The 20,844-nt window shown below is 47.9% G+C and overlaps 1 protein-coding gene across 2 annotated transcripts in view; it reads right to left on the bottom strand.

Moving 5' to 3' along the window:
• atp1a3b (ATPase Na+/K+ transporting subunit alpha 3b) overlaps positions 1-20,612 on the bottom strand; it is a 47,443-nt gene extending 26,831 nt beyond the window's left edge. Inside the window, exons 1-2 of one of the 2 annotated variants that reach the window (XM_064298222.1) lie at positions 20,547-20,612; positions 20,038-20,094 (exon numbers count right to left, since the gene is read on the bottom strand). In XM_064298222.1, the coding sequence (XP_064154292.1) occupies positions 20,038-20,094; positions 20,547-20,597 (108 nt within the window). In that variant the 5' untranslated portion in view covers positions 20,598-20,612. Of the gene's footprint in view, positions 1-3,107; positions 3,621-20,037; positions 20,095-20,546 lie in introns of those variants that run through there. The other variant, XM_064298230.1, reaches the window with a different exon arrangement.
• Between the last annotated feature and the right edge of the window lie 232 nt (positions 20,613-20,844).

Genomic DNA, 20,844 nt, shown 5'->3' with positions numbered 1-20,844 from the left:
TGGACCGCCAAAAAAAACCGGTAAAAACCGCAGAAGCCGTTCATTCTTTCCGGAAGCACAGGACTGAAACCTCAAACGATAACGGCAGAGCGGGCAAGCATAAATGAGCAATCACACAAAACACACATATCCCGCACCAGGATCGCAAACATAACTATGATTGGTTGAATCTGCGAAACTGAGTCAGCTCTTCTGCAATCGGCACAGTCAAGGCATGCACCAGCTAAAACGGAGATCTGAAGGAAAGTTCTGGAAAGCGTCTGCCTGACAATGAATAATTCAACGTCTACCTCAGACTGGCAAAAATCATTACAAAGAAAGACAACTGGCGTGTGACTGAGTGACCTCATGGAACGTGAGAAATCGCTCTGGGAGTGCTCAGCCAATCGGAGGGGCGGACTCGGTGACAGACACTGGCCCGGGGGTTCCGAGGCCGGCCCGAAAGGCACAGCTGCGATGTGATGCATTGCGCAAACTGCTGCGACGGCTGCAGCAAGGAGTCTCCACCGGAGCTGGCCAATCGAATCGCAGGAAACACTGTAGCAGAGGGGACAAGCAGTGCCCCCCCCCCCACCCCCCCACCCCCCCACCCCCCCCATGGACTGCTGCTGCCCGGTAACTTGGCCCACAAGGAAACACGAGACGTGGAACTGTGAGCAAAGGCAATTATCCAGTAACAAGATCCCCCCCCCCCTCTTTCTCCCCTCCTCCTTTCTGCCTCCTTCCAATACTTTCCTTACCACACCTGCGCATCAGTCACGATCGTTCGATCCCCCCTCTCCCCCGCCCTCACAAACCCGCACCCGCACCTCAGCGCTAATGTTTCTGAAGGTGAACCGGTGCAGAGCAGTCATCCATTCTCTCCGCTTATTCTAGATCATTCTTTCTCCCTCAGCGTCAGCGAACCTCTCTCTCCCTCTCTCTCCCTCTCTCTCTCTCTCTCTCTCTCTCACGCAACTCCATATTCAGGACAGGCTTCTGATTTATTAATGCAGTCCCATCAGTGACACACTGCAGGCCCCGTGCCTATTTCACACGTAGTATCAGTGACCTTGGTGGTTTAAAATGCCAGTCCTTCCACTTCACCAATACTAAACTTTCTTATGTCCTTTATCACCATCTATTGCCTCCCGAGCCCCCTACCTCAGTGGCTCTCCCTGTCTGTCCCGTTTCACCATGGCCCCGTATCCGCCTATCACATCTCTTGCTGGGGAATTTCCACTCTCTAGGCCCCGCCTCCCGTTTGACGCAGTAACCAAGTCGTGCGCGATTCCCCCCTCTGCCACACAGCTGACAACCGGCATGCGATCTGAACAACCATTAGCATCCATGCAATCGCGAACTAGGATGCGTGACAGTTTTAATTGTTATACGGGGGGGGGGGGGGGGTGGATGTGAGTTGTGATCACAAAATTCAACGGATGCTTCATCACTAGCATCGAACATAAATTCAGTACATGTGTCGCCTACATGCGCTGAATGAACGAAGGTGAGTACAGTGCAGAAACAAGAAAGCCCCGAGTATGTCACGTTTCTAATAAATCAGTGTAGATGGACAATAAATTGACAGTATTGAAATGTTGCTATCCTGCACAGCATCAATTTTGACGCATGTCCGCCGATGGAGGACGTTAGCTATAGCTTTCCCTTTTACTTTCCATATCGATCGTTTCATTCTCTCAGCGTTTTACAGTCCAGTGCACTCTGTAGACGTTTCTCTCCGAAAACCCGGAAAGGTCACGACAACGAATTCAAATGTCACCCGAATCTGCAATCAATGACCCATCCTGTCGACATTGCTTAATCCTTCGTTCATCAGGAAAAATGTCGTTACTATTTGCACAGTCATGGAACCACAACACCATTCTTCACAAAGAAAAACCAAGACGAATTTTAATTTGGGGAACATTAAAATGTGCATTTAATTCCGTCAGTTACATCAACACCATGCAGTGTCCTGTGTTGGTTTGAACTTTTTCCCGGTGTTAATAATGCGCACTGGTCCCCTTGACTTTGCCACGAAGCAGTGGGTAACTAATGCCAGATTGCTCGATACATTTAAGTAAAATGGGCAGAAATCTCGTCCAAATTACCGGCCCCTTTCTGTGACGCAGTGTATACATTCGACTTCACTTGATACTCTCCCAAAAAATTAAATTCAGTTTTATCCTTAACGGACGTTATATATATTATTTAATCCACCGGTATGAATACACTACATGCGATTACTGTGTCTAGTTATGTCACACTTTAAATGGAAGAAATGAATTGACAGGACGCTTATTCCCGGTAACCGCATTATGACGCATGGTTTAGACCGGCGCTTAAGCATCGCCGTCACACAGAACATACGCATTTATGACAGGACACAGAAAGAAATCGCTCAGGCCACGGGCCCGGTAAATTTCCAATTCCAGCGTAGTATAAAAAAGTACGTTGCACATAGATTACGGACATGATGAAAGGAGGGAACAAATTTGCGTCCACTGAAAAACATCACCGTTGAGATCGTGGAGCGTAGCCTACATAGAATCAGCATGATGTTAATGAAACATTTTTAAAACATAAGTAAAAGAGCAATCCGGTCACTGGGGAACAGTGTATTCTAAAATTGTTTATTTAGACAAAGGTGCCCTTTCTATTAGCCTTGGATTTCATACCGGTAACAGAGAGCCTACTCAAATAACCGTCATAATATTGCCCATAAATTCACGCTATTTTTGTGAATAGGCTACAGTTTGCAACAATGTCATTCCCACACTGCGTTCATCATTTTCTACATAAAAAGCAAGCCTATTCAGTTTCGCTTCATAAACGAGCGACAGCAATGAACGTAATTAGAAACGCGTTTTGACCGCGGAACTATTCCTTTAAAACTTGTAACACTGGTCACATCACTTTGTCGCAGCCTATATGAGACCGAGGTAAACCAGAATCCGCATTAGAGTCAATGTCATTCTGACACTCGGGATTTCCACAGACAAAAATACATGACACTGCAGTTTGAGGTCCACTGCATCTCCGATAGAGTTTTCTATTGACTATCGTGACTTCGAAGCAGTTTCCAACGTCTTTAAAAACACGAAAAGCTGAAACTGCGGTCTTACCCCCATGTTGGCGTAATCAGTTGGTTCTCTTCAGGTGATGAAACGCTTCAAAGGTGTCACTCGCTTGAGGTTGAAATTCTTATAAGAATTTAAATCTTTACAGCAATAATCAAGACTGATACTGCCTTCTGAAGGGTTTTCAAAGCTATTTTCACTCAGCTGCAACTTACGAACGAAGTTGACAGTTGGATATCTAGTTATGATATAAAAATAAAGTGATTATCTTAGATTTCGTCTGTGAGAATTACAGGCGATACAATATTAAAAAGACTATATCTTCCCCATTCAAACCATTTAAGAGATTGCATTTAAAAACATGTCTATTTTATTCAAATAATCACAGGCGGTACATCAAGCGAGGATGTAGATCTCTTTCGCCGGTCTGTGAGATTTGCAGTGAAGCCGGAAAAACTAAGCAGCCGCACCGCATAGGGTTTTGGGGATTTTGTCTCCCTCCGCTACACCGCCAGCTGCCGCAGTACTCTCCCTGCTCTTTCCACTATTCCGCCCGTGGAAGAAGCGCCGGTGGGTGTGAGTGATGCGCCGCTCCAATCTGATAAAAGGGTTGCCTCTGCGACCCGCCCACAGACTAACCTTTTTACCAATAAGGAGACTGAGCGCCATTTCACTGACGATTTAGTTGACCAATAGTTTTAAAGGAAACTGTGAGATAGGCCTATCCAGAGTTGTAAGCGCCCCACCTTCTCTACTGCAGAATCCAAGGGCTGCCAGGATCTTGAAGTCTCAACAGCTGATGCAGAATTGACCCAAAGCCTTGACCCAAACTTATAGGATGCGAGGAAGTTAAAACAGCTCCAGTGTTTCAATTTTAGAGTAGAGTTTACAAAACAAGTGTATTGCATGCTTATAGACAGCAGAAATGTGCAGCATTCCAAATTAGCCTATAAGCATTAGCTGGACATCATTGTTACTTGGTGAGCACTGTTATGTGGTTACTAGTGTCTCTGCATCTGTGATAGCTGTAATTATGCATTTAAGTTATGGCATGTTTTAGGCATTAGATGAGCTGTCGGAATAATAATTGCTCTTGAGCTGATCAGAGTTTATTTCACACTGAATATTTTAGTTCTGATAAACTGCTAGTTGACTGACTAGTCTGATTGTTTTTTGTTTTTTTTCAGTTTGTGGAAAATGTTTCATAAGGGATTTTGAAATATATTAACTAATATATTTTAACATTGGCTCAAAATATCTCTCACCCAAGAGACAATCTTTGGTAAGATAAATATTGAACATTAGCCAATACTTCCTTCATATATATTTAACAAGCAAATACATTTATTCTGCACTGTCCGGAATTGTTCAGAATTGATTTATTGACTTTAATATGTACTGAGTGCACGCTGCCCATTTCTTTTGCGTCTTAAAGTTCTGGAATAGCCTTAGCCATTAGCCATATGAGTACTCCATGACAGGAGTTGAGGAAATGTGTGGGTTTAAGGTTCCTGCAAGTTTTAAATGAAAGATCCTCTTATTTAGATGTATAGTCTTTGCAACATACGCTATTGTTGAAGTTCCTGCTGAAAGTTCCAGTTATCCAGCTCAAACCATAGGGTTCTTGTAGAGCAGAACCGAGAGTTGGTGTTCTCGAGAATTAAGAGTTTCTGTTATTCAGAACAGAAAGTCCCTATGTCTGGCTTTTGAGAGATCCTAAAGTTCAAATGACAGAGATCCTGTTGCGTATATCAGAGAGTTCCTGTACTGGGGACTGAGGGTTCCAGTGCATCACGCAGACTGTTCTTGTGACTTTCTTGCGTTCTCGAGAATTAAGAGTTTCTGTTATTCAGAACAGAAAGTCCCTATGTCTGGCTTTTGAGAGATCCTAAAGTTCAAATGACAGAGATCCTGTTGCGTATATCAGAGAGTTCCTGTACTGGGGATCTGAGGGTTCCAGTGGCATTACGCAGACTGTTCTTGTGACTTTCTTGCGTTCTCGAGAATTAAGAGTTCTTGTTATTCAGAACAGGAAGTCCCTATGTCTGGCTTTTGAGAGATCCTAAAGTTCAAATGACAGAGATCCTGTTGCGTATATCAGAGAGTTCCTGTACTGGGGATCTGAGGGTTCCAGTGACATTACGCAGACTGTTCTTGTGACTTTCAGAGAGATTAAGCGATGTGATGTCCTGAGATAAGACTGTAAGCTGACACCCAGAAGCCCTGGACGCAGACACAAGATCAGATTCCTGTTTCCAGCCGTTGAGGCAGCTGAGCCAGTTGTGTTGTAATGGCAAACACCTATGCTTCAGTGAGCTGAAAGCAGGCCTCTGGTCTTAATCTCAAGAACCTTATATTCTACTATGCTGAAACATACACTACATAGAACATCCAATAATAATAACACAAACAATATTTTGAAAAATATTGTTTTTGCCTTCCAAGATAACTTGTATAATGTCAAAAAAATTAAAGTACTTTTACTTGTTTTTTTTTTTTTCTTCTACTGGGCCTCAGGTGGTGAATGCAGTTATGCAGCCCCTGGTCTGGAATGGATGCTGGCTGTGCTGTGGTGGCCTGTGGCTGGGAGTCCCATAGAGTGATTAGAACAGAATACAGCATCGCCCAAAGAGGGGAGGACCAGGCAGCGGGAAATTCCTCGCCCCAACATTAGACAGTGAGGCCTGTGATCGAAGGGATGCCTGCAGTCTCCTGGCAGTTTGCATGTGGGGGGGGGGGAGATAGACGAGATAGAAAGAGGGGAACTTGGGAGAACCAATGTTTTCCTTTTTCTGCATGTGGGCATATGTGTGTGTGTCTGCGTGTGCGTGTGTGTATGTGTGTGTGTCACACAATGATAGAGATAGAGAAAGGAGCAGAGGGAGAGGTAAGTAGATAGCTCTGGAGGGGAGGTGATAAGGGGTGGTATAAAGGGAAAGAGAGAGTCACAGGCATTAACATAGTCTGACTGATAAACAATGAGGCAGAGAGAGACATCATTCGATTTCCTCCCACCCCCCCTTCCCTCCAGACAGCAAGAGTCCTGCTCAGCTGCTCCTGAGCCAGTCAGGCTGTCTCCGTCATGCATCGTGTCTTCATTCACGTTAGACACACCTGTGTGTCGCGTGTGTATCTGCGATGTGTGTCTGTGAACGCACGAGAACGCAGACACATGAAGGCGCAGATAAACAGGCATGGCTGGATCTGACCAAAGGCAAGGCAGGCTTGGGAAAAGGGCTGTGGAAGTTGTGGCCTGTAACTTCAGCCTGTCTGGGCGTACCTTTTGTGTCTCACTGTGGAAATAGAAATTCAGCCACTGCACAGTCTGCGATGGAAATAACCACTGGAGCGCAGTGTGCTTTTTTCAGCCCAAATCGTAATGGAATTAAGATGAATCTGGCAGTGCCGGGGTTTGCTTTTGGCTGTGCGTTTGCGTGCGAGAGAGCAGTTTCCCAGCCACCAACGACAATAGATCACCCTGATTTCTTGGATCCCAACCTTACGGGCTGTTAAAACAGTGTTATTGTAAAAAAAAAAAATCAATAACCGCACGTTGCCAGATGCGCCAGCACTCACGGTGAAATGTTTCGGTGTAAATGACTGACAGAACCCTAGCAGAGATTATATGAGTCTAATAGGGATTAACTGTACTGCGGCACAGTTGATTTAACACTGAACAACTTACTGCGCATAAATGCAATCAACGTCGTCTGTTATCAAATTAGCTAACTGCCTTCTCGGTTAGTTTGCTAAAGATGCACTACGTGATCGAAAGTATGTGGACACCTGACATCGAACATCTCATCTAAAATTATGGGCCTTAATATTTATTTGGTCCTCCCTTTGCTGCTAAAACACCCTCCACTTTTCTGGTTTTATGCTAGATGTTGGGGCAGGGATTTCCTTCAGCCAGAAGAGCGTTAAGCGAGGTCGGGCACTGATTGGGCGATTTAGGTCTGGCTCGCGATTGGCTTTCCAAAGGTGTTGGATGGGGCTCACGACAGGGCTCTGCGCAGGCCAGACAAGTTCTTCCACCCTGTTCTCCACAAAACCATTTATATATATATATATATATATATAGACCTCACCGTGTGCGCAGGGGCATGGTCATGCTGTAACAGGAAAGGCCCTTCCCCAAATTGTGTGTAGCATTAAGTAGCGTTAAGATTGGCCTTCCCTGGAACTAAGTGACCTGGCCCAAACCACAAAAAACAGCTGCAAACCAAAGGGGTGTCCAGATTTGGTCATATTGTGTATTTTGTTAATTATATATTATATATATTTTATCTTTGTTATGACACAGGAGTGCCAAAGAGAATGTCAGTTACCGGCCTATCAGCTCGACACATTCGAAGATGAAAAACTGCAGCGTTTCTAGTCTTTCATCACCCCCCCCCCCCCCGGCGCGTAGTCTCCGCTTCCAGGGAGACGACGACGGCGGCAGAAGGGAAGGCGGGGCGGTCGAGACGGAATGTTCCCTGACGGCACGCCAAGAACCCGGAGACGTGCGTGAGACGGGCTGACATCCTCCGGCGCGCGTCGCTGACACGGCGAATCGCTCGCTTCGCCGAGCCGGGCCGGAGGAAACGCTCCACGAGCCCCGGAGGCGGAGCAAGCGTTACCCGGGAAACGACAGAGGTTGTCGGATTGCGTAAGAGAAAAAAAAAAAAACGGGGGACAGGGCGACACGGCGGTGCGGTGGACAGTGCTGTCGCTGCACAGCAGGGAGGCTTGCGTGTTCGAATCCTGGCCAGGGCATCTCTGTTTGTATGTTCCGCACATTGTCCACCTGGGCTTCCTGCAGGGACTCCGGTTTCCTGCCACGGACCAAAGACACGGCTAAATTACCCATAGGAGTGCGTGAGTGAATGGTGTGAGTGTGTACACTGAGAGAGACTGGCAACCTGTCCGAGGTGTATTCCTGTCTTGCGCCCAGTGCATGCTGGGATACAGGCTCCCTACCAGGAATAAGTGGGTAATATTGTGGGATTATTGGTGGATGGATGGATGGATGAAGAACAGGGACACATTAAGAAGAGGGATATGGTAAATGAGGGAAAGAGATAAGGAGATAAAAGAGAGAAAGAGAGAGTTCTCGAAGCAGATAGATTACCAGTATAATGTGAGACACTCTGTAAGCATGTGATCGTTGGGGAACTTTGAGATGTGAAACGGAAGGCAGTCATACACCCAGAGTCAAAGTGAGACCGTTGGCAGACCAGAGGAACAGACGGCTGTCTCACGCGCTAATCTTTCCCGCTCCTCTGATATTTTCTGCAGTATCTTTCCTGTGGAAGGCAAATTAGACGCATAATGCAGAGCCTCCATTAAGCTGATTTTCAAGGGAAACCACACTCGCTCGCACTTCCCCAGTGGAGGTCAGCTAAAAAACTGCCACCTTCATCCCGGATGGTTAAGTCTGTCTATGGCCGAATGAGATCAGGAATGAGAATTAAACGCATATGCTGCTGGTGCACCTGGTAGCACTTAAGACCTAAGATTAGGACTGCTGTAGGAACCCTAACAATCTGCCGGTTAGAGCCGTAATGGCAGGTGAAGGTCAGGTCAGGGACGTCGCGGCACAACGCAAGCCATGGCTAACAAAAGAAACAACGCAGCGGCGAGGCACGCGCAGATGGGCCAGCGGCTCAGCCGGCAGGCTACCGTGACTCTGTTACACCGGGTGAGTTTCACTCTGGGTTGGGTTACAGGGCAGTCTACTGTTTCACAGATGAAAGGGGGGCAGCGAAAGGATCATACCAACAACATGGCCAACAACCAAGATGATGTGTCTGTGTTTTGCTGAAGACATATGGGTCATGGCTGTCCATTTGAAAAAGTCTTTAGACATTTTAGTTTCAGTTTCCAGAATGCTTTCATCGTGCTTCTGGTGCGTCATGGATCGAAGTAGACCTAATTAAACTTCAGACAGTTTCAAGTAAATTTCATTTGAGGATTTTACATGCAACGGTTGAGAAACTCAGCTCCATTTGCCAGGATGTGTCAGTTCCTACATGTCTAATAATGGCTTTTGAGAGTTTTAATTTAAGGTCTGTTTCAGTTGTGGCTGTCCACAAGAGTATGCTGCCAATAAAGTTTGCCCTAGAATAAACAAAATGGCTGACACCATGCGAGTAATATCCGTTCTTAACCTCTGCCACCCATTCCTTTTTTTTTGTCCTGCGGTATAGGGAGGAGGAGGAAAAAAATTCAAATTCCTGGTCTCCAAGGTAACAACAGTCAGGTGACCTTGTCTGCTAATAATGCTGACTCAGAAATGGAGGACGGAGCCATAGAAACCGAAATGGTGATGAAGAGAGAGGGAGCGGAGATGAGAGAGCGTGGAGAGGAGAGAGAGAAGCTCATTGAAAATGCGTATCTCATACTTTCTTCTGCTGGATGTGTGGATGAACTGACGGAGACAATGCTGTGTCATTGTTCTGCTGTCTTCCCAATTTCTCCCTCTCTCTATCTCTCTCGCTCACTCCCCTCCCATTCCTCTTACCTCCATTCTGTTAAAGACACATTACCCTTCAAAACTATGAATCCATTTAACACATACAGTTCAGATTCTACTCTTATGTTTGTGTGCAAGGCAGAGAGAGAGTGAGTGTATATGACATGGCAGCATGTGTGTGAGGCTGTGTAGGTGTTTGCAGTATGCGTATGAGGATGTGTGTGTCTTTGCAGCATGTGTGTGAGGCTGTGTAGGTGTTTGCAGTATGTGTGTGAGGCTGTGTGTGTCTTTGCAGCATGTGTGTGAGGCTGTGTAGGTGTTTGCAGTATGTGTGTGAGGCTGTGTAGGTGTTTGCGTGTCTGTTGCAGTTTCTGACAGACTGGGGGCTGGTTTGTGTGTGAGAGTAATTGAGTGAGAGAGAGAATGTGAGTGAGTGTTAAGAGCTATTTGTTTCCTGCTCAGACAGAGTACTTGTGCATGTGTGTGAGAGAGAGAAATAGAGAGAGAGAGAAAGAGAAGGAGTGTGTGCTAGGAGGCCATTTACGTGCGTAGATCAGGAAGTGTGTATGAACCCATCTGAAGGTGATCCTCTCTAATCCACTGTTATAAACGTCTGGCATAATCTCTCTGCACACTGCTGTCTGTGCCGGGGCCTGGGTCAGTGTGCGTGTGGGTTAACAGGAGAGAACATGGGGAGGAGGTGGGTAAACACACAGAAACGGGGAGAATGTGAGATGAGGAGAGAGAGACAGGGAGAGAGGGAGAGAGAGAGAGAGAAAAGCTGAATCAGAGTTTGGTTTGAGGGAGGAAGGGTGAGGAGGGCAAGAAAAAGCAACAACAGAATGAGAATAGAGCGAGTGAAGGGGAGAGAGAAAGAGAGAGTACAGAGGAGAGCAGCAGGCAGTGAGGAAGAAGGGAGCGTGAGAAGAGAGGGAGGTAGATGAACGGAGCCTCAGAGGGAGGTCGGGGACCGGTATGCGCAGCACAGAGGAGATTAAAGAGCATTAAAGAGCAGAGTGCATGCTGGGCCACGCGTGGAGGACTAATCAGCGAAAGACAGCAACTTCCCTTCTCCCAGACTCCCTGGGGCTCAGCAGTCACGCACAGATCTGGACCCGCCCTGTCTGCCTCCTGCCAGCCCTGACTGTATAATGCCCAATGTTTCTGTATTTCAAGTGCCGCTTATGAACCTTAACCCAGGGAATATGATTGGTTGGACATACAGAGCAACTCCTTCCTGTGTGGAGCATCATTTGGATCATGACTGGTGCCTTGAATGTAATTTCAACATGCGTGTTGACTGTCGTCTTAAAGGTTAAATAACCCTTTAGGGTGTAAGATCACAACTATGTGATTAGAATCTTCTTACTCGAACATTCTAATGCTGTTGTGACCATCACAAGTGGTAATTGAAAGTCCTTGACAGAATTTGTGCACTCTTTCCCATGCATTCTTGAGCAGTATACTTTTGCAAAGACAAAATATCATATTCCATTGCTGCATGCTGTCAAAGCTTGATCTTGGATGCTTTGGAAGTGCCAATATCACATTTGGTTGCAGCAGTGTAACCAAATGTCCACCGTTTTTTCAGTCCGGTTGCAGAGTACTGCTGACATTGTGTCTCTGAATGCACAGGAATAATAATTACAGTGTTTCATTCTAGATAGAAACTGCAAAGCAATTGTGAAACATGAACACAAACAACAAGATACCTTTTTATAGAATATTACACTCTCTCTCTTTCTCTCTCTCTCTCTCTCTCCCTCTCTCTGCTGCTAGTTACCCTGCGGATTCCCTTTCTTCCGACAGCCCTCCCCCCCCTTCCTCTTCCTGTCGCTGTTCTTTCAGCACCACCTCAGGCCTGAGTTAGCATTGCTCCCTCCATACAGCCAGCAGTGAACAGACAGAGAGAGAGAGAAAGAGAGATAAAGGAAAGAGGTGCACCTCCGTCAGCTCTATTATATAAGCAAATGCAGTGGAGTTGGGTTCGTTCTCAGGACACACTAGCGCTTAACTGACGTTAACAGGTACAGGAAGTGAGATTCCCACTGGTTAACAATCACTGGCCACATTGACCTTCTCTATTGTTTTGCTTGAAACTGTGCATGAGAAAGATTGTTACATTATGCTTGTTTTTCATTAGGGAAGTGAATCTAAGTGAAATCTTTTTTTTTTTTTAATTATGCTTTTTCAGAGAACTGCCCATAAAATGCACGTGTTAATACATTTCAACGACACACTGATAGGTGCATGCATTAAATAATACCCTTCTTGGTTTGGTTTACAAATATTTTATATTTGTTTTTAAATATTGTAAATAATTACTAAATCCGATGATAGGCTATATCTGGTTATGATGCTAACTGTAAGAAGATACAAAGTACAAATCTTGTGATAGAGCACTGGTATCCAGCCAAACACAGTCCGCCAGCTGTATTTTTCAGAAGGGAAGGCATTGCTGCATATGGATCCCACTTTGTTTTCTTACTTTTTTAATGAATGAAACTATATAGCTTTTCTATTTTAGCGTTTACTTCTAATCAGTAAACTTGACTAACAGTCAGTCAGCTTCTCACCCCAAGATCCTTGTGACTGCACCCAGCCCACTCAACCAAATTTGGAAAAACGTAGCTTCGTTAAAAACTCCAGATCATGGCGGAGTCTCAGATAGCGATCGTTCGCCCTGCAGCCGTCAGTGACTCACCCTCCAGCCCGCAGTCAGTCACCCTGCAGCCTTTCATACAGTCTGATGCATTTGTGTACTTTCCCATGTTTACCAAAATCCCCAAATCACATCCACCGAATGGATTTCACCTCATCCAACCAGGCCCTGTGGTAGTGAGGCACAGTGAGCGACTTGTTTTCTCATATGAGAAAATGTCTTAAATTATTATTATGGGTTATTTTTTAGATGTTTGGCATATGTTAAGAAAGTGTGTAAGACAGGGAATATACCGACTACACGAAAGTGTGATTAAAACTATGCTGGGAATTATCATAACTATTTCGTGTATTTGGCTTCGAGCTCAACAACAGAAATTTGAAGTGTTTCTTGATAGTACTCTTTCATTGTTTTATTTAGAGGATGAGTATCTTTGTAAAGAGTTTCACCTGGGCTGGTTTCCCATGGATCAATGCCTTTACTGTCAGTAATACTGCATGACCACACTTTGAACTGATTGCATGTAATAAAATAATAAGACCCCTCTCTGTTTCTCTTTCTCTCTCTCTCTTTCTTTCTCCCTCTCTCTCTTTCTCTCGCTCTCTCTCCTCCTTTCTCTCTCTATCTCTTCCCTCTGGACTTTTGTTCCTGAGTGTAATATGATGTTCTAGTTTCCATCTGATGCAGGACTCACAAAAAAGTTGAAAGCAGAAACTCGTAATCTGTATAACGTCCATTGCAGAGGTCTGAGCGATGAGGTCTTCTCTTTTTGCCATGGAGCAAAACCAAAATGCGGCTAGCTCAAATGGAGCGCTGTGCCTTTAAGGCCCGGCGACCAATCAGGGAGGAGATGCTGAGATGAGGCCGTCCTTGTGTACGACCTTGCGGGGGGCTGAGAGTTGGGGAGAACGGTAGAGAGAGAGGACACAGAGAATCCCACTGTTGTACAAACTCCAAACGTGTGTGTGTGTGTGTGAGTGTGTATGTGTGTGTGTGTATTTGTGTATATACTGTATATATGCACAAGAGACAGAGGATTCCTGCTGCAATGACACCATGCCAGATAGGTACAGAAGAAAGGTACAGAGGGAAAGAGATACAGATCAGTGCAGGGCACAGCTCACTAAGAGGATTGTGGGAGTTTAGTGTCTTCTTCTCGGATAGATATACCCCCCCACCCCCCCCAGATTAAAACCACACGGCAGCCTCACACATTGCATAAGAAATTTGTTGAATGCGACAGAGAGGGGGATCAGAATAGAGAGGATTTAGGAGAGGGTAAAGGTGACGATTAAGTTAGACAGGAGAGGGATATTGCGCGGGGCGGGGGGCGGGGGGGGGGGGTGATGAGGGGAGATCAAAAGGGTTATATTTCATAGGAGGGGAGAAAATGTTGCGGAAGTGTAAACTTTATCATATAAATTAATTGTCAAATTAATAAAAATGTATTTAGTAAAACAATTAGACAGAAAGTACACATGTGTAGCCACCTGGCTGTTGTGTGTATCACAGTTATTATGAATGTGTCTTCCTGTGTGTTTCCTTGAATTCAGGTGGATGTATGTTGTTGCTCACTGAAACTCTCTCACATGCGCATCTGTAGACTGTGTCTGTCTCTCTTGCCTGTGCCTTGTGTCTCAATGTTGTGGTGAAACTGAGCGTCTCTTCTGTACCCCCGTCGCTATTCTGCATATTCCTGCATACACCTGCTACAGTGCCCTGAAAAAAAGCATGTGCCCCTTTCTGTTCTGTTGCCTGTGCTGACTTGCCTCCAGGGCTCAACATTAACTGGTTTTCCCATGTCTCCAGCCACTCAGCATATTCACCGGCCAAAATCCCTTTGCTGAGCTATTGTTCTTCTCTGTTTTGGTGCGCAGTCATTGTCAGTTCCGTGTTTCCTGATCACAGCTGCAGAATCTGAATCTGCGCTCCCCACTAGTGTGGAGTGTGAAAGTAAACGAAAAGCTAAAGGCCACAGTGAGCATACGCAGTTTGTATGCAGCGCCATGTTTGTCAGCGGTTCGATTTCGGCCGAGTTCTCCTCCTTATCAATTATACTCCGAGCTCGACTGAAGAGGCGAGACACAAGAGAGCAAACAGGATGGGCCAATGAGATGAGCGCACAGTGTGCACCCAGTGCTCATGGGAGTTGTAGCATCACTTCAAATTGACTGAATTATTTCAGATGCCTTTTTGTAAACTACAAAGATTTTTTTTTTTCAAAACGCTATCAAAAGGTCACCCGCCAACGTGGCTGAGTAAGAGTGACAGAGCTGCACGCCGCTGCTGAATTCTAAGATCATTTGGCGGGTGTTAATGCCAAGCCCTGCCTGTGTCTCTGACAGAAGCGAGCGCAGGTTTGGGGCTGTTCTGTTGGCTGTGCTGTTACCTGTGTCTCTGAAACGGCGCAGTTTGGGGCTAGTTCTGTTGCTATGCTTTACCTGTGTCTCATGACAGAAGCGTTAGGCAGGTTTAGGGCTGTCTGTTGGCTGCCGCTTTACCGTGTCTCTGACAAGGCTAGAGCAGTTTGGACTGTCTGTTGGCGTGTGCTGTTACCTGTGTCTCTGACAGAAGCGAGAGCAGGTTTGGGGCTGTTCTGTTGGCTGTGCTGTTACCTGTGTCCCCTGACAGAGGCAGGCACAGGCACAGGCACAGGTTCTGCTGCCCTGTGACGGAGCGGCGCTGCAGCAGCTGTGTCGCTGGGGGTCACTCGCGCCGTGAGTCACGATGACGAAGAGCCTCGATTTCCCGTCCCGCGTCGTCGTTACTCAGCCTGGTCTACTCACGGGCACTGGTCTACTCCAGCGGCACTAATCAGGGGCCGAGGCGCACGCACCCCCTCCCTCGCCCCGCCTCGCCCCGCCCCCGCCCCAACCCCTCGTCCTTCCGGTAACTTCCACACGCAGCCCTTATCTGTCAAGCACCAGCACTACACAGCTATCATGACCGGCAGCTCATACTCCCCTCTGCGTGAGGGGCTCTGGCTGATAGGGGCTACTCCTCGTGACAGAGAAGCCGGGGGGGGGGGGGACTCTGCAGGGCCTGTGCCAGCCTGTACTCAGGGTACAGCGGGCACAGCTGTGCCAGGCTGATTACACTGCCCAATGCCCGCCATCCGACAGCAGACCACACTTAACATACTTCAGTGTGAGTTTAGCACAAACATCCATATGTAACTACAGCCTGAGATGTACAGGAGGTGCGCTTTCACATCATGTCCCACAACCCCTGCTCACTTATATCCGTCCCCTCATTCCTCTTCCCCTTTCTGTCTTCCTCTCTCCTCTATTCCTCTCTCCCTTTTCCCTCCCTCTCTCCCTCCTCCCCTCCTTTCTCTCCCATCTCCTCATCTGACCTCCTCTACTTCCTGGCTTCTCCTCCTCCTCCTCCTCCTCCTCCTTCTCCTCCTCCTCCTCCATCACTCCCTTCGTCACTCCCGAGAGTGAACCCACTGTACGGGAGAGAGAGAGAGAGAGGGAGAGAGAGAGAGGGTGTAATTTTAGCACGGGTACGTCAACACTTTTCCTTTATCAGCACTGCTATTTGCGTCTCACGCACACTCCCACTCACTCCCCCCCTCCCCCCTCCCCCTCCCCCTGGGATCTCTGGCTGCCTGCTGTGCTATGTTACTGCAGGTGAGCCTTAAAGATGCCTAGATCTCAGCTGCCGTCCTATAATTTGGATCCGAGCGCGTGGCTACATCGCCGATGTGACGATGACGTCGACGGTTCCTGCCAGTCCCGTGTGTATTCTGATCAGATACGCCGCCATGCTGTCCATGGCACGGTGACACTGTGAATTTACTGCAGTACGGTCAGTAGGAACAGCACAGCCTGTGACAAATTCACTGCAGCCCAAGCATTTAAACACACACACTCACACACACACACACACACACACGCAAGCACACGCAGGCAGGCACGCACACACACTCACAAACACACACACACACACAAGCACACGCAGGCACGCACACACACACACACACACACAAACACACACACACACGCAAGCACACGCAGGCACGCACACACACACACACACACAAACACACACACACACACACACACACACACAAACACACACACACACGCAAGCACACGCAGGCACGCACACACACACACACACACCATCACCATCACTCAGAATATATTGGAATGTCATAGTATATCGCTGCATACAGTTTGCACATACTGATGTTTTCCCATTTTTTGGCCATATATATTTTGTTAAGAAGCCAATGAGACTGCAGGTCCTACTGCATAGTACACTCTCAGCTGAAAACTTCTTCCTGAGTCATACTTTATACGTGTGAAGTATCTCTCTCTGGGCTTTGGCTTATGACATCATCAGCATTTGACCGTGTCTGACTAGGGAAAGGAACTTGCCATAGTTCTATTCTAGACAGTAGTACTGTCAATTTATGCATAGAAATTCAGAAAGTACGCAGGATATTACGTAACAGAAGGACTGAACTAAAGCTCTTAATTCCTGAAAAGCAGATGTGACTCTTTAAAAAAAACACACCAGCCCTTGCTCTTATCAAGGTAGAACACTGTACCGTTATGCAATACTCAAGCTGCATGCTGTTCTGGGATCAGGTCAGGTCACAATGCTGGCTACTGCAGCAAGCGCATCGGCAAGGTAATTAAGTATGGCACGCAGCTTTGAACTGGTAGACACAGCCCAAGGACCAAAATCCTACAGAGGCACTCATTATGAAGCATTCACTTCATATTACCACACAGTTCTGCCATGTTAATGCCCAAGGGCTCTTTTTCTGACCTTACAAAGGGGTCATTTACAGTCACTGTGTTTTTCTTTTTAACTGCAGTGAACTGAAGGAGGGAAAACGAATAGTAGAATCATACAAAGAAAAGCAGGAGGTGTATTCATTGCTGCAGAGGAGAGGCAGTGCTTTAAAAAAAAAAAGAAGTACAGCCATTGTAGCCAGATGCTTACTAGCTGACTGGACTGAAAACTTAGCCCTGGATACTCACGGATTTCGTCACCACAATTCACCCGCCCCGGTCTGCTAAAATGGATGAACAAGCAAAGGAACATGCAGTCAGCCAGAAATAACAAACAGGTAAAGGCCCAAATCAAAATGTCTGGGAGCATTCTCGCTGGCATCTGCAGTGCATTGCTTGCGCTGTGATTGGAGGAGAGGCAAAATGTTGAGCGCTGTGATTGGGGGCCTGTTACCATGGAAATAGCTGTCACAGCTTCTGTTTCTCGCTGCTTTAGATGAGGAAGAAAACGAGAGAGAGAGGAAAGCAGGACAGAGAGGGATGGAAAGAGGAGGAAAAAGGCCTCATTTTTTTAAAAAGACGACAGGAAGTCCTGAGTAAACAGAAGAATAAATCGCAGAAAGATAAGTCTGATGAATGAAAGAGAGAGCTGCAGAACGAGAGCAGACAGGAAAAAGATGAGAGAGGGAGGGAGGGAGGGAAGGCAGACCGTTTGGGCTGAGGTTCACCGCTCTGTCCGTATCTGTCCTGTACAAGAGCATCTGTCTGTCTGTCTGTCTGTCTGGTTCCCGGCACAGCGTAATAAATGTTAGCCAGCTGAATCGGACACCTCTGCGCATATTCAGCTGCAGCAGGCGCTAATCGGCTCATCAGCCGCTACATAACGGCTAAGCAGCGTGGCCTGAGCCGGTGGGAGATGAGTCAGGTGTGCCCGTCTGCTCTGGTGTGCCCGTCTGCTCTGGTGTGTGTGTGCCCGTCTGCTCTGGTGTGTGTGTGTGCCCGTCTGCTCTGGTGTGTGAGTGCTGTGCCCGTCTGCTCTGGTGTGTGAGTCTGGTGCGCCCGTCTGCTCTGGTGTGTGAGTGAGGTGTGCCCGTCTGCTCTGGTGTGTGTGTGTGCCCGTCTGCTCTGGTGTGTGAGTCTGCTGTGCCCGTCTGCTCTGGTGTGTGAGTCTGGTGTGCCCGTCTGCTCTGGTGTGTGAGTCTGGTGTGCCCATCTGCTCTGGTGTGTGAGTGCTGTGCCAGTCTGCTCTGGTGTGTGAGTCTGCTGTGCCAGTCTGCTCTGGTGTGTGAGTGCTGTGCCCGTCTGCTCTGGTGTGTGAGTCTGGTGTGCCCGTCTGCTCTGGTGTGTGAGTCTGGTGTGCCCGTCTGCTCTGGTGTGTGAGTGTGCTGTGCCCGTCTGCTCTGGTGTGTGAGTCTGGTGTGCCCGTCTGCTCTGGTGTGCCCGTCTGCTCTGGTGTGCCCGTCTGCTCTGGTGTGTGAGTGTGCCCGTCTGCTCTGGTGTGTGAGTCAGGTGTGCCCGCCTGCTCTGGTGTGTGAGTGTGCCCGTCTGCTCTGGTGTGTGTGTGTGCCCGTCTGCTCTGGTGTGAGTCAGGTGTGCCCGCCTGCTCTGGTGTGTGAGCGTGCCCGTCTGCTCTGGTGTGTGAGTCTGCTGTGCCCGTCTGCTCTGGTGTGAGTCAGGTGTGCCCGCCTGCTCTGGTGTGTGAGCGTGCCCGTCTGCTCTGGTGTGTGAGTGTGCCCGTCTGCTCTGGTGTGTGAGTCTGCTGTGCCCGTCTGCTCTGGTGTGTGAGTGCCCGTCTGCTCTGGTGTGTGTGCCCGTCTGCTCTGGTGTGTGAGTGTGCCCGTCTGCTCTGGTGTGTGAGTCTGGTGTGCCCGTCTGCTCTGGTGTGTGTGTGTGCCCGTCTGCTCTGGTGTGTGTGTGTGCCCGTCTGCTCTGGTGTGTGAGTGTGCCCGTCTGCTCTGGTGTGTGAGTCTGCTGTGCCCGTCTGCTCTGGTGTGTGAGTCAGGTGTGCCCGTCTGCTCTGGTGTGTGAGTCAGGTGTGCCCGTCTGCTCTGGTGTGTGAGTGCCCGTCTGCTCTGGTGTGTGAGTGTGCCCGTCTGCTCTGGTGTGTGAGTCTGGTGTGCCCGTCTGCTCTGGTGTGTGAGTGTGCTGTGCCAGTCTGCTCTGGTGTGTGAGTGTGCTGTGCCCGTCTGCTCTGGTGTGTGAGTGCTGTGCCCGTCTGCTCTGGTGTGTGAGTGTGCCCGTCTGCTCTGGTGTGTGAGTGTGCCCGTCTGCTCTGGTGTGTGAGTGTGCCCGTCTGCTCTGGTGTGTGAGTGCTGTGCCCGTCTGCTCTGGTGTGTGAGTGTGCTGTGCCCGTCTGCTCTGGTGTGTGTGTGCCCGCCTGCTCTGGTGTGTGAGTGTGCCCGTCTGCTCTGGTGTGTGAGTGCTGTGCCCGTCTGCTCTGGTGTGTGAGTGCCCGCCTGCTCCACGGCACACAGTGTACTGCACCCAAGCCTTACCCTCTGAACGATTACGCAGCTTTTTGGCAAAGCATCAACAAGCGTGATTAGTGGGCTGGCCATCCGATCTGATTGCCCTCTTCAGAATTAACAATATGATGGGAAAGACCAATGCTGTAGCTTAAGAGGCATATTATTTGATTACTGTTATTTTTATTTATTTTATTTTACTATTTTTGTCGATTTTTTTTTTTTTTTTGGTTTATATAGATTTTTGTATCATCAGCATAGGTGGATACACTACGTGGGTGTGATGACGGCCTTGGATTTGATTGTTTTTTTTCATGGTTGTACACAGTTTCTATATGTGGAACCATCTGTAGTTTTAAGCTGAGGTGCAGCAATTGTTTTGTCAGCTGTTTCTTTTTTAAATGGCAGAAGAATTTTCTCTGTGGTTTCATATTTTCGCCATCCATGGCAATCGCTGACAGCCAATGATGTGACACAGTGAAGCTGCCCTTGCCGTACCTCTTACACTCTTACATTCTCCACCAAGCTCATTTGTCAAATAGGCCCCCTCTCTCTCTCTGTCTGTCTCTCTCCCCTCCTTTATCTCCCACTTCCATCCCTCCCTTCTCCCCTCAGACTCCCTCTTCACAGACTCACTCACCGCGTGGCCCAGGTCTTCTCCTCCCCGCTGCGGTTTCCTGAAGCGGGTCCTGCTCGTCTTTGGTTGGCCAACCCGGGCAGGAAGTCAGGCAGGAGGGCAGGGAGGGAAACGGAGTTTGACACAGGTGCATGAGTGACTCAGGAAGGACAAGAGAGACGGTCTGTCTTCTGGACAGAAAGAAGGCCTCTCTACCACGCAGAGTTAATCTCCTTAAACAATCATTGAAGTTAATATAGACTCCTTTTCTCTTCTTTCCACACTCAGACATCACCCATCCCCGTGCACTGAATGGCAGTTATCTTTCCTGTTCCACGAACTCAGATATCTGAAGAGGACAGGCCATTGTACACAGCATCAAACTGTGAGACACGGGAGACCGGTATCCTTATCAGAGTCTGCGTGGGTTTGTGTGGCAAAGCGACAAGTGAAATGCTCCCCATTTAACAACAATACTGCAGCTACATATGTTCTCACCCCTAGCACACCTATGCAGGTGACCAAATACTCACCAGCCAAGACAGCCACGCACACGCACACACGCTCAACAGTGTCAGACACATCTGGGCGAGGTAGGGAGTCGGCCCATCGAGGTGGAGAGGGTTCGAGAGGCTGGAACAGCTCTGGACTGGAATAGATGGCCTCTCGACGCTATAAATACCCAGGCCTGTGACACACAGTGCGGCGGCTCACTGGAGAGATTAAATCCCTCAAATCTCCTCTCCTTCATCCACACTGCTCATGGCCTCTCCTCGTAGGCCTTTAGCTCTTTGTTCGCTCGTAGACAGTAAGTCTGTAAATGGAGACTGT

This window comes from Anguilla rostrata, chromosome 1, assembly GCF_018555375.3.
Source record: "Anguilla rostrata isolate EN2019 chromosome 1, ASM1855537v3, whole genome shotgun sequence".
Classification (NCBI taxonomy): Eukaryota; Metazoa; Chordata; class Actinopteri; order Anguilliformes; family Anguillidae; genus Anguilla; species Anguilla rostrata.
Note: the sequence above shows the minus strand (reverse complement) of the source record. Positions and strands in the feature narration are given on the sequence as shown.